General features: G+C 38.8%; 2 protein-coding genes across 3 annotated transcripts; one reads left to right on the top strand and one right to left on the bottom strand.

Moving 5' to 3' along the window:
- Positions 1-348: 348 nt before the first annotated feature.
- On the top strand, positions 349-5,479 carry LOC103704742. The gene is made up of 9 exons (XM_039126530.1): positions 349-849; positions 1,099-1,250; positions 2,780-2,875; positions 2,971-3,033; positions 3,872-3,940; positions 4,053-4,155; positions 4,233-4,304; positions 4,885-4,973; positions 5,066-5,479. Exons 1-9 carry the CDS (start codon positions 504-506, stop codon positions 5,216-5,218), a joined length of 1,143 nt encoding a protein of 380 aa, XP_038982458.1. The 5' UTR covers positions 349-503; the 3' UTR covers positions 5,219-5,479.
- A 1,216-nt stretch (positions 5,480-6,695) lies between these two features.
- LOC103704689 (acetylornithine deacetylase) lies at positions 6,696-12,853 on the bottom strand. Of its 2 annotated transcripts, XR_003385164.2 has the most exons (11): positions 12,391-12,853; positions 12,027-12,271; positions 11,804-11,912; positions 11,248-11,386; positions 11,045-11,102; positions 10,371-10,388; positions 10,121-10,243; positions 9,609-9,765; positions 9,491-9,524; positions 8,918-9,257; positions 6,860-6,986 (listed from the first exon to the last, which is right to left on the bottom strand). XR_003385164.2 is itself a non-coding variant. In XM_008788089.4 (10 exons), the coding sequence occupies exons 1-10, from the start codon at positions 12,715-12,717 to the stop codon at positions 6,874-6,876; spliced, it is 1,323 nt and encodes a 440-aa protein (XP_008786311.1). In that variant the 5' UTR covers positions 12,718-12,851; the 3' UTR covers positions 6,696-6,873. The 2 variants fall into 2 exon arrangements, 1 of the variants encoding a protein (XP_008786311.1); XM_008788089.4 differs by lacking the exon at positions 8,918-9,257 and having other exon boundaries at positions 6,696-6,986; positions 12,391-12,851.
- Positions 12,854-13,574: the final 721 nt, after the last annotated feature.

The following is a 13,574-nucleotide window of genomic DNA, read 5'->3' as shown; positions in this document are numbered from 1 at the left end:
CTTTCGCACGAAAGATGATGGATTCTCTTTCGCTACGTCAACTGTTGGATCGTATCTCGCACAATTTTAAAGCCAAATCTTTTTTTTTGCAGCTGCACAGAGCAATCATTGTAGCTTTTTTTTTTTTTAGCTACAAAACACCGAATCCTTCCTTCACTGAAAGATACAGCTATTTGTCCTTCAGTCACCGATTCTGTTTTCCGGCTCCCGCATTCGACACACACAGAGTCGCTCCCTCCGGGCCGGGGGTGCCCACGCCGGCACGTGCTCGATTTTTAGCCCTTGGTGGGTCCCACCGCCAGCGCCACGAGACACGACGGGGGACAAACAAGGCGCCACTCCCGCGAACGTGCAGAGATTAAACAAAAAAAAGCTTCTGTCGATACTGTGGGCGGTGCAGCTCCCGTGGCGTCCGCCTCGCTCTCGCCGCCCGATGCCTTGAGTTGAGCTCCATCTTCGCTAGCTCGCTCTCTAGCATCCCGAGCGCTCTCTCTCTCACTCTCATGGAGCTTAGTTGCGTTTCTCCTCGCGCGCACTCTCTCCTCGTCTCCTCTTCCGCCGCCTCCTCTACTCCTTCTCCTTCTCCTTCTTCTCCGAGAGGTGGATTGGGATTCTGGTCGCGGGAGGGGAGGAAGGGGATCGGTCGAGCGAGGGTTAAGGCCTCGGCGGAGCGGAGCGGGGAGAGGATCGATGGCGGGAGCGGTGGTGATCACCGGCGGAGGGGGTTCGCCGGTGCAGGCCCCGCGATGGAGGCCTCCTCGTCCGCGACGACGACAAGCAGCACGAGGGATTCTGAGTTCCCCGTTTGGGAGAAGCTGGGAGCCGTCGTAAGACTCAGCTATGGACTCGGTGAGTCTTATCTCATCCTTTTTTTAAAAAAAATTCTAATTCTGGTTTCTAACAAGTACATTAAACTGACTTCTGGAATCTTTAAGTTTAATTGTTTCTACAAGTACATAAAAGTTTGATTTTTAAGAATTACGATATTATTTAAGCATGCAATTAGAGAAGAATTATATGGCATTACAATTCAAAGGGAAAACAAAAAAGAGAGAAGAAAAATCTGATTTTTATTTTATTTTTTTGAAAAAAAATCAGGAATATATGGAGCCATGGCGCTGGCGGGGAAGTTTATATGTTCGATCACAGGAGTGGATTCTACGGGAGGGTTCCATCCGTCGCTAAAAGCTATCGTGGAGGGTTTGGGATATGCGGCTCCACCAATCATGGCTCTACTCTTCATCTTAGACGTATGCACGCTGTTCCTCTTCTCATATTTCCTCTGTTTTATTTGTTCTTCTTTGGAATTGGTAATTGAAGTTGCAAATTAAAATTGGAACTCCAACACGTTACCTTAAAACTGTAGACGTACAATTGGGACCAGCTTTGATGTCCACCTTCTCTTTTTTGACCCGTTTGCTCGGTCTTTTCTTTAAACAGTTCTCCAGACTAACTTGTACTACCTAATTTTGTAAGTAGTCCTATAACTGATGCCTATTGGTTTCTCAAAATTGGGTCCTACTCCAGTATGCTGGCCTTCGATGGCTTAATTTGAAATCCTATTCTCTTTTGTTTTAAAAAAGTTGTATAATTTGCTTCTAAGAATGTTACTTATGGCACTTGAATAGTCTTAAACTGGAATTGCTTGCCAAACAAGAGTTAACCAAATAGTTGAGACCGGACTTGATGGCCACGCAGAGTAACTATCAAGGTTTTCTTTGATGTCTTGCCTTCTCTTTCTTGGCTCGCCTGCATAATCTTTCTTCTAATACTTTCTCCCACAAACATGCCTCCTAATTTAGAAACTATTTTCAACTATGTGTTCCTAACAGTTATTATGATCAAAAGAGACTTGGACCAAGATCGAACTAAGGTTTTCTACTTAGTTACACCTCTATTTTGTTGGAAAAAATCTTCTTATTTTGGAAATCTCTTAATTTAATATTGATAATTAGTCTTGATTATTTAATAAATAGTTTTCTATATGCGTTGAATCAAATAAGTTAAATTATAGATGTTACCCGATTCGAGGCATGCTATAGAAGGTACTTCTTTGAGAATAGAATTTCATCTTGCTCCTATGCAAACAATTGATAGCGGCCTACTCTCAAGATATAACGAACCGGTTCTTGTTCTCTTTGAAGTGCATTCTAATGAAGGACAATCAAGGAAGAACCTAAACCAGCCAAATCCATATGTGGTGAAAATCAGCAAACGAGATTGGAAAAATATCTCTCTGTACTCTTTTATGTTGACATGATCCTCTCTTCTCAAATGGTCAAAGGCACTATTTAAAGATATGAAAGTGTGCTCACATCTGTAGGATTTTAAGAGAGGAGAGAGAAATAAAGATAAAAACTAAATCTTATCTTCTCAAACGACCAATTTATTTAGGTGTCTAAAATAAGGACTTATATCTAAGAAAATTTTTGTTTGGTTTTAAATCCTATATGGGACTATTTTTAATAAACCAACATACTTTGCAATCACTTGCCCATCGATTTGATCTAGGACAATCAACAGGGCTAGCCAATGGTAAAGTTCAAACAATAGGTTACTTCTACGCATGATGGAACCTGTGGCTTCATATTCTTATAGTAGCAATAGTTTTCTACATGTCCTAACTGATCGACTGATGCAATTTCATGGCTTGCAATCGTATCTTAGTGCCGAATTAGTAATCTATGTTGTACTTGGCTGAGAACTGAGACACTAAGATGTAGAAACTAGAGAGGGGAAAAAATCATGGTGATGATGTGAACTGACAAGCTTTACACAGGATGAGGTGGTGAAGCACTCACCCCATGCTCGTGCCATTAGAGATGTGGAGGACGAGGAGCTTCGCAGCTTCTTCTATGGCATGTCACCATGGCAGGTATTTTCTAACATTTGCTTTGTACATGTATAACTTTGTTCAGATATCCTGTCTGGTGATGACTAATGGAATCTGGTACTTATGGGCTTTTGCAGTTCATACTCATGGTTACTGCAAGCTCCGTGGGGGAGGAGCTTTTCTATCGTGTTGCTGTTCAGGTAAGGCCTCAGTGGGAAATAACGTGGTCTATTTGAAACTATTGCTTCTCTTCTACCCCCCAAAAAACTAATTCTTCCTATTTCACTGTCTAAGACCACAAAATAGTATCAAAATCACCTTCCCTACGCACACACATCAATAATATTATTTAAGTAATGCTATTTTATTGAGGCATAATGAATGATATTAATAATCTAACTTTATTAGTAACTAATAATATTAGTACAACTTATAATAAATAATATTATTTTATTCAAAGTTTCGAAGCTGTACTTTTATACTTTCTAGACATCAAAACAGTGAAACTCTAACTCTTTTTTTTTAGTAAAAAAAAAAGAGCAAAACTCCACTTTCAGCAAAAGATATTTTTTAGAAAGCCATTCTTTTTCACTTCGGCCATTTTCCTGCAGCCAAACACCCTCTAAAAGCTCCATTATTTTCAGCAAATCATTTTTCAGAAAGTGATCACTTTCCACTTCGGCCATTTCAAACACCACCTAAAAAGAAAAATATCTATCATGTCTCTCAGAAAGGAGGCAGGCTCAGGATTAATGGATGGAAGAAGGGATCATGTGGAACTAATTTCCAAGTCCCTTGGTGCAGTTTTATATGATCTCAACCTATTTCCTAGTCAAATCTAATACAATTCTAGGGTAAAGAGTCGCACATATTTCCTCCTGAATCTAAAGGCCTCACCAAGTGAGTGTTCCTGATGACAAAACCTATTCACATCTGACTACAAAATGTTCACTCCTAAAAGCCTCCTCTTTTTCCCCCACATTCTCTTCTCATATCTATCTTTCTTGTAAATCCCATCTAATTCCTGCTAGGATACAGGGGGCATCGGCTCATATGTTCTTGGGGAGCACTGAATTCCTGAAAGATGCACGTGGAATCGCATCTCTAGTAAGCACACCAAGTTCATTGACAACACCTGTAAAAAACATCAGATTGTTAATTCAGATGCAGACTTCTGAACTAGATGCTTTCAAAATTCTAATGTTTCAAATCATTGTAGACTGGCATGCTGCCTCCCTTTGTTCCATTCGCTCGAGCATTTGCAGCTGTTATCACAGCCGCCCTTACAGGATCACTCTACTATGTTGCAACTGCTCCAGAAGGTATCTTTGCCTCCACTGACTCTTTTTTTTCCAGCAACCACAGCTACTGTCTCATCCTCCATATCTTGCTACTGCAGACCCTACATATGTGGTTGCACCAGTTTTACCGTCTTGTCCTGGCCGTGAAGACCTTAAGAAGCTTTTTGCAGGTTAGTAACCTAGCTATGGTTGTTGTACATAGAAAATATGCATCATGAATCACCTATTTTTAAACTAGTTGTCATAAATTGAATAGTTCTGTGGGAAAATATATCTCATAAGAAATAGGTGGCTGTTTGCTGTCCCTTCTCGTGTATCGATTCTTAATGTATTTAGTATGTACTTAGCAAGGATATAAGCTAAAATTGTCAGGTGGTTAGGAAGTTCATTAACACTCGGGTCCCTAAACAAAGAGTTACTTGACTATGAATTGGTAATAGCATAGTTTTCATGGATTTTCACTAACAAGAAGCTCCACATCCAAATGAATGTCTGTTCTCATTTTCACTTAGCAGCCGAGTTGGCAATAACTACACCCTACACATGGCTTCACCTTGGTCCACTCATCTGTGCTACTTCCGTACTTTTGAGTGCAGTTCCTCATAGTGTCATTATTTTTTGTACTTAGCATGGTGCCATTATTAGTGGATGCAAATGGTTATGGGACACAGACATAGGATAAGAAATAGAGAAGATGAACTTGGCACATTATGCTGAATCTCTATGGCCTGCACAATTTCTGTTATGCAGCCTGGTATGAAAAGAGACAAATGAAGAAGATATACTCTCCCCTTTTGGAAGGACTACTGGCTCTTTATCTTGGTTTTGAGTGGATTCAGGTATTCTAGGATCTCATCAAGTGTCTTATTTTCAGTGATCACTGCCAGAGTATAGAAAAACAAACATACTTATTATCTTCTGATGTTTGTAGACGGATAATATTCTCGCTCCTATGATCACACATGGGATATACTCTGGCGTAGTACTGGGGCATGGACTCTGGAAAATTCATGACCACAGGCGTAGACTGCGGCAAAGAATCCAGCAAGTGAGGGTGGAAGCCAAGAAGTCAAATAAATCATAGACCAAGATGGATAATCATCAATGTTTGCAAGAAAGAAAGGGATGCTTTCGCTTGAACTGACACGAGAGCCAAGGGCCAGACCTTGTGGTGGAATGGCTGCACATTATGTAACAAAGAGCGGGTATCAATGAGCAGCCTGTAATCTACTACTGTAAAAATTTAATCACGTAGGCAAATGTAAAAAGGAGAGGTATTTTGTCCGCGGATACTATATCAGATATAAAAAGGAGCTTAGTTCCATCTAAGGCCAACTTATATGTCTTTTAGATGCATTCAAAAAAAAAAAAAAAGCTTGTGTGTCTTTAGGTGGTTTAAACCTTTTTCCTTTCTTTTTTTTTTTAACCCCTCCCGGTTTACAGATTTTAAATCTCCATTCAAGAGTCGCTCCTAGTTGGCAACATCACCTGCTTCCCACTAGTTTACACCTTTCCTATGGCAGATACTCTGCTATCCATCTCAGCACAATTGCTTCAATCTGCAAGATTGGCTAACAAGAGATGCTAGCTTGGTCCTGGAGGCTGAGATTATTGGAAGAATCGTCCTTCCTGCCCTTCCCACTATTAAATAGCACAAGAGTTGTGTTGCAATAGAGGCTTACTAACTTTCGAATCCAACAAGGAGCAGAACAACCATCAACAAAAATTACTACACAAATCAAGTTATGTTGTCTCGGTACCAAATTCTATATCTAAGCTATTTTAATGCTGTATCAGTACATCTGGTATAGAAGCCGGTTCGGCATACCGAAAGTCAGTACATCTTCTATACCTCAAACCAGTATCGAATTGACATAGTATGATATGTCCTGTACTATCTGATTCAGTACAGTATAAAGTATGTTGACAGAAACCTTATTAGTATATGCCTCTGCCACAAAGTGGTGTTGAAGGGATTCCACAGCACATCAGGGCAGACTGGTGGAGGCTCTCAGCACCTCCTTCATGACTGCCCCATGGAAAAACATCACAAAGTGTCGATGCACTCCATGACCCTCTTTAGAAGTCCTTGAGCATGGCACATGTGGAATAAAACGATATAACCCCTACCTTTATTTTCCGGCAAGTTTAAACCTGCTTGTACTAACGCCAATCCCAACAAGATACATTGAGGCATCTTCAAACAACATACCTAGACACCTCTCCAACAATAATCTACGAAGAAACCAGAGATAAGTCTAAAATCTATCCTTTTTCAACCAGATCATGCTTCTATTTACTCCTGATGCATTTTTGACTTGATCTGGGCTGCACTAAAAATATATACCCCCTATAAATTGATTCGATTTGCCTCTATAAAAGACATTTTCTTAAAGCTGACTAAAGTTTTCGGTTAAAATTCTCAAAAAAAAAAAAAAAAAATCATGGCTGTCTTATTCTAATAAAACATCAGGTGATTTATTGAATTAGTGCAGTTGCTGACTAATTTTCTTTATGGTGCTACATACCATGTTTTCCTGATGGGCTCTTGAACCAGTATATGCTTTAAACGAGAACTGTTTTGCAGAATTCAGACAGAATGGAATTCCATAAAAGTCTGCCATAAGCATGGCATAGGAGAAAGATTCAGGCTACATATATAATTTGTGCATCGCAAACTTGACTATAATAAAAGCAATGTAACCTCAGAACATATCAGAAAATAAACAAGTGGATCTGTCAGTTGCTATCTTCTTCCAATTGGGAGATGATGCTCACGAACACATGGAAACCTTGGCACATATCAGAAAATAGGCAGTACTCATTCCTTGCATGGTATGTAGCCATTATGCCTGCAGTGAGGGCACGGGCATTGATTAATCTTATCATTATATGATTTAAACTAGCAAGTATTAAGGATATCAGGAGACAAATCCTGTTCAGTAGCAAAGATCAACATAATGAACTCATAGATTATCAAAAAAGAAAACTAACAACAAAAATCTAGTACAGGTTCTGAATATTTCTCATCCCATGAGCAAAATGCCAAGTATTTTAGTTTTAGGTGCCTATGACAGTAGTCATAACTGTTGATTATCATAGTGTTGCCAAGTGCATGACTTGAATTGGCCTCATCTTATTTTATTCTTTGATAAGAGCCTTTCAGATAAAGAAATCAAATGGCTTTTAACCGTGCGATGCAAAAAATTTACTCTATCCAAATTAAACAATTTCAGCACTCAGTGTCTCATATGAACTTTATCTTATCAAATTTATTATCTTCAAGCCATTCAACGAGTTTCTCATACATCAAATCACAATCAGATTTGCCTATATGGAATATGATGAAAGCATTATGTTAGGAAAATTATAAAATGTGAGTTCATATAAGCTAGCTTAATAAGCTAAAAATGACCATGTCAAAAGTTGGTTAGGTTTTAACGATCATAGCTTTAAGGAAAGGTTGGTTAGCTTCTTATAAACCATGATGGTCCCAAAGGAGATTATGGTCAATACACAAAGGGTTCTTATAATTAGAGGGTTTGGGTGCAGTTTGGCAGTTCTGATTTGGGAAGGACTTATGGTTGGGCACCCAACGACGAGCTATCTTGGTGCTGTCTTAACTCGAAACTGCAGTTTTTGGAGATTTGGGAAGTGCCGACACTATTGGATGGTTGGACATGACACTACATGGCATGAGACTCCAAAAAAATAGTGTCCTGCACTCCTCCTCATGTTAGCTGGAAGAGCCAGCACCATGACACTTTTATTTGGAGTGCCCCATCAAAAAACACATTATTGTAATTGTTGACACTTGAATTATTTTATTAAGTTACCTAGAAACAATACAAGTAAATGTTTCCAAACTCTTCAAGTAAAGTGCCACACCAATTTCTTCTTATCTTTATTGTCATAATGAGATAAATGTAAGTATTTTTCAATTAAAAAGTGTCACAAAAAGTAAATGTACCTAGTCACCAGTTTATTTCAACATATTAGTATCTTTTATACACAGAAGTGTCCAGAGTTGGGATTTTTGGAGGCTAAAGTGCTGGGCACTAAGCACCTGCGCCAAGTGTCTAAGTAAATCGAACACTATAATAGGGAAACAGAATTAATCACTTCTGCACATTCATATGTCCAATACTTTTACCAACTAATGAATAGTCATCAGATTGAGTTTACAAGAGCCTTTTCAAGTTGAACTCGTTTATATCCTAACTTTAACAAGTCTCTTAGGTTATCTAACTTAGATAAGCATTCTCAAAAGAAATCAAAAGAGGACTATTGACTAAACTTCCACCTAGAAGGTTAATAATAGCTCTAAGCCTCTAATTTCAACCAAACTATTACTTTCCTACTTCAAAAAACCTAGTACTTACTTCTGATTGTGAATACATTCCCAATAGTTAGAAGTTGATTGAAGATAGACAACTTTGAGCAAGCACCACTGCAACATCATTCCATCACCCACCCCGTTTCTTCTCTTCCTTCTCTTTTCCTGCTTTATTTTCTTCATTGCTTTCCCCCTCTTAAAAGGTGCTATTTCAAGGCTTAAACATTTTGGTCTTCCACAATATAGTCAATAACTTACCCACTAGAAACAAAGTCAATTGTCTTTAAGAAAACAACCAAAAATCATCCAAACTTCAAACAAATTCCTGATAGTCAAAAATCCTATCGAAACTCTGAAAAAAATAAATATTCACACATCAAATTCATCTATTTGAACACTTTGACATCATCTAGAGTTGCTTAAGAACAATGAAAATCCACTGTTTACCTTTGTTTGGAAAACTAATTTAGGATGACATAAGCCTAACTGCCAACGATCCAATATCAAGGAGATGAACCTAACTATAAGTGTGCAAGTTGCAAGAAAGCCCCACCGCCACTTCTCTTAGCATTTGTTTGTCCACCTTTACCTACTTCACTTCCTTCGTACATAGAATTCCCTCTTCCTTGACATGTACCAGTTACACCTCAATTTCATATACATTCTGAAAAAACCCAAAGGCTAATAAAGACCCATTTGAGGAGGCGATTTGAGTAAACCACCAGTCACAACCTCTCCTCTCAAATTTCTGTAAAAGATAGATGGCGACTCCATGCTAATCCCTGACCTGGCAGAGGATCAAAAACATCATAAACACTTAAAATTTCTGTCTCCAAATTTCAGAATAGGCTCACCCAGAAAGAACAGGAAAAGAGTAACTTGTCAACATAATTGCAATCAATTAAGAAGGCAATGCCACTCTCATGGAATAGTTTTAGAGCTGTTTGGTAGCAGTAGGGCTTCACATAAAGAAAAACAATTATTATCATGAAAACTGTTTGACAAAAAAGATGCACTTACCATATCCAGAAGTTTGCACATCAAAACCCTCATCCTAGCATAATGAAAAGACAGTGCGTGTCAAAACACGAACGAGTATTTTGTAAGGCTATCAACTTCAAGAAGATTAAATATGAACCTGTAACTCTCGAATCAATGGCAAACTTCCTGTGATCGAGTAGGGCTTCACATAGCCAACCACTTCCTCAGTTGCTTTACATAAGACATGAAAGCCACAAGAATCAAGATTACAAGCAACCCCAGACGTCACAGCCTCATCAAAAGTGATTGTAAGCCTAAAAACATCAACAAATTTAATTAGTTCAGTATGTTAAGAATCTCACACAAATAGAACAAGAGGTGTTAAATAATTCCTTTAAACTGACATCTGCTCCCGGAAACATTACTTTCTATGCACACTTCCATGATTCATGAGGGTGAAATCATTACCACAAATCTCATAATAGGGATCAAAGTCTGGTCTATGATATATTAACTTCAAGCATAACAAGAACTACACAAGCAAGTTGATTATAGCGTAATGTTATCATCCAAATAACTAGAAGAAAAACGAAACTCTTCTTTGAAAGCTTTTTCAGACAAAACTTTCCTTCTTACAATAGAAATTTTAAGTTAGAATAGCATTTTCACCTTCCTCTCAGATTTTCATCTGGAAGTACATATTTTGACACTGGTCCACGTGAATCTAGCTTCTCTATGTTGGCATTTATCTCATCTACATACTCTTGTAATTTCTTGACTGCATCTGTTGGGCTGCAGTAAAAAGAAAGGGAAATAAAAATCCTTCGAGCCATAGAAAGTCCGAAGATTGAAACAAGAAAAATAGATAACAAGAGTCCAAAAAGGAAAATAATGATAATATCAAGAGGGATAGACTCACTTGTAGAAAGGAGTTAACCTGCAAGACAAAAGGAACACTAAGTCAGATCAAACCTCTCAACAACCTAAGATTATAGATTTAAGAATTATGCGAAAGTAGCATGTACATATAACATATGCACAACAGTAATCACAATCACAACTTCTAAAAGAATATCATAAGCAACAGGTAGTGATGGAGCACCATCAGCAAAACTCAACTATAAAAGCCAGCTACAGCATTTCAAGAGCCTGATCTCAAAGATAACAAGATATCAAGCCAAAAGAGGAAAAACAATTAAAAGCCAAAAAAATCTCCAGTTTCCCAGTTAAAACATGTCTGAGAAATATAACTGGAGAAGTCTTTGTTAAATCCTAAGGTAGGTCTATCGCCTTTAGCAAGAACCCCTAACGACCAAAGAGGTTATGCATTGGATGCATTCAATTTTTGCTCTTATTTAAGAAAATTTCAATTCAAATAAGTGTTATTATCACATGAGACTAAAAATCTATATCTGATCAATTCATAATTTGATCAATCATGCCAACATATTTAAATAAAGATGGTGGAATATCGACATACTTATATAGCTTTGTACAGCATACCAACTTCACTTTCAGATTAGTTAAGTTGGCTTGTATGTCATCTATGAAATGCTAATTTGATTTTTAAAAAAAGGCTGCTCTTAGATATACCTTACATCCCCTGATATAGTACACTCTGCTGGAATCTGATTGACACCACCTCCAGGATCTGCAATGCACCATGTATCAGATGCACGGAGGATATTATCAAAAAAAACAGACTTGTTCTTGTTACTACAATCAGTTTGTCACTTCCAGATAGATTTTACTACTTAAAGCACAAATAACATAGCATAGGATAATAGAGGACTTACAACTCCATTGAGTTGGTTTCATAGTTGATGGTGTGGCAAAGCCATAAACCTCTTCCTTAGGATGTGGAGGGAAGTCTCTATAAAATCGTGACTGAATCTCTTTAAGTGCTTCCATGGCTAACTCCAACGGGTTGATAGCCTGCAACATTGAGTGGGGAAAAAACCTTGTTCTTAAAATAGGATACATATGAGACAAATTATTCAAATACTCATTGAAACTTGATGTGAACGGCATTATGCAGTCCATCCTCTGCTAACTTCCCACACTGACCCATGTAGTTGCTTATAATTTAGGGCAGGACCATCTTATATTTTTTCAAGTAGATTAACTTTAAATCAATTAAGATAGAAACCATTTGGACTAGACCATTGTTCCACTTTTCAGCAAGAAACAAGAAAATATGAGTAAAAAGGACAAGGTCTTATATAAATTTCTTCACGTCTACCGTTAATGACACAAAAACTTTGTAAATAGGAACAATTCCAATCATGCAGAACACATATATTTCGTAGTATCAGAAACCTTCTAAATAAACACATTTAATTTGAACAAGACCTTGTGTGCAAGACCGCTGTGGAAAAGCTTCCCTGTGGCTCGGAGCTTCCATGCTATCATTCCCCCAGTACCAATACACGGTTGCTTGTCAGCCGTATCAATCCAAAATCTATAGAAAACCATGAAAAAAAGCACCCAACTTGGAACTTAGAACACACAAAATCTCTGCTTTTTTTTTCAAATATACACTATAAACCATCCCATAACATGGGTCAATACTTACAAAGGTCCTGCCTTTAATTTATCGAGCAACCCGTCCTTGACCAGGGCATCGACGCCGATCCCCAGCACCGACGAGTTCTCCTCATTGGCGATGAACACCGCGACAACGGTGTTCTTGAGCTCCGGCCTGGTCTGCCCCAGCCGCCGCATCAGCTCAGTCACGAGCGCCACGTGCCCGAGGCAATCCGTCGTCCCCCGGCCCCGAAGCTTGTCCCCGTCCACGCTCAGCGAGAAGGGATCAAAGTCCTATACACATATTACCCAATAAAAAAAAGGGGTAAGAAAGATCAAAACTTGGAACAAGAATAAGCAAAGAAAAGAAAGATCAAAACTTGGGACAAGAATAGGGAAAGAAAGGCGGTCACCCAGTCGTTGGGGTTGGCGGAGACGACGTCCATGTGGCAGCCGACGAACGAGAGGATTTTCCCGGGGGCGGAGCCGGGGTACTCGACGATGACGTTGCCGCGGCCTTCGGCGTAGACGACATGGGAGACGATGAGGGGACCTCCGCCGGTGGAGGTGCTGAGGGGGAGGAGGGCGTCGAGGACGTGGCGGGCGACGCGGTCCTCTTTGGGGATGAGGTCCGGGGGGTTGTTCTGGACGTGGCGCGCCTCGCCCACGATCTTAGCCAGGAGGGAGACGTACGAGTCCCGGTCGAGATCGCCCAGGACATCCTTCACAGAAGCCGCCATTGGATTTGGATTGAATTTTCCTCGGGGTGGGGAGACGAGAAGGCAAGCCGAGAGCAGCGAGGGACGAAGCAAGGTTAAAACGAAGGAAAAACGCCGGAGGAGGAGACGAGAATCGTCGAGCAAGTTTGGTTCCCTAGGAAAAGAAGGGGAGGCATAAGCACGTGTCATGCGCGTGCATCTCGCGCTAAAGTTTTATATAAGATCTAGGGGCTTAGGCCTTGGGATCACAGGTGGATTGACTTAAATTCTTTACAATCAGTACTAGTTTAGTTGGCGGAAATTTAAAAAAAATTAATAAAAAAAATATTTGATTGAAGTTTTTTTAAAAAAATAAAAAATAGTATTTCTATAGAAATAATATTTTTATATGCTTTAGAAAAGAAAAATCTATAAGAATATTATATAGGACATGAGAAAGCTATTTTTTCACATATTGAAATTTTTTTTTGTAAAATTATTTTTAAGCCATCAAAATCTATAAATAAGATTTTTTATTAAGAGTATAACAAATATTTCGCATAATTTTTTAAGAAAAAAAATATCCAACTAAGTATAAGCTATTCTGAAATTTATCATTTTTCTATGATCAACCAAATATGCTAAAATTATTTTTTCAAGTATTATATTTTTAAAAATTATTTTTTATAAAAAAGTATTTTAGTAAAAAAATTCTTTCTGTAAACCAAATGAGTCCTTAATGCATCGGAGGATGCCGACCAAAATTTTTTCTCAGTAGCTAAATTGAGTCAAGTTGAATTTAGCGTGTGCTCTCTCCCTGGTCAGGCTAAGCTAAGCCTAAGTTGCAGCCCTTTCTACAAGTTGACTAGGATAAAGGAGCAAGATGTCAAGCTCCTCTT

The sequence above is a fragment of the Phoenix dactylifera genome, chromosome 5 (assembly GCF_009389715.1).
Source record: "Phoenix dactylifera cultivar Barhee BC4 chromosome 5, palm_55x_up_171113_PBpolish2nd_filt_p, whole genome shotgun sequence".
In the NCBI taxonomy this organism is placed as follows: domain Eukaryota; kingdom Viridiplantae; phylum Streptophyta; class Magnoliopsida; order Arecales; family Arecaceae; genus Phoenix; species Phoenix dactylifera.
The sequence above is the reverse complement of the archived record's forward strand: the minus strand, read 5'-3'. Positions and strand labels throughout refer to the sequence as shown.

Excerpts from the sequence above, each read along its gene's own strand:
- LOC103704742 (XM_039126530.1), top strand. The coding sequence starts at position 504 with ATGGAGCTTAGTTGCGTTTCTCCTCGCGCGCACTCTCTCCTCGTCTCC. Across the intron at positions 3,941-4,052 it reads CACGTGGAATCGCATCTCTA|ACTGGCATGCTGCCTCCCTT; the intron begins GTAAGCACACCA and ends AAATCATTGTAG. Across the intron at positions 4,156-4,232 it reads TGTTGCAACTGCTCCAGAAG|ACCCTACATATGTGGTTGCA; the intron begins GTATCTTTGCCT and ends TTGCTACTGCAG.
- LOC103704689 (XM_008788089.4), bottom strand. The coding sequence starts at position 12,717 with ATGGCGGCTTCTGTGAAGGATGTCCTGGGCGATCTCGACCGGGACTCG. Across the intron at positions 11,387-11,803 it reads ACAGCGGTCTTGCACACAAG|GCTATCAACCCGTTGGAGTT; the intron begins GTCTTGTTCAAA and ends TCAATGTTGCAG. Across the intron at positions 6,987-9,490 it reads TGTGCAAACTTCTGGATATG|GCATAATGGCTACATACCAT; the intron begins GTAAGTGCATCT and ends CCCTCACTGCAG.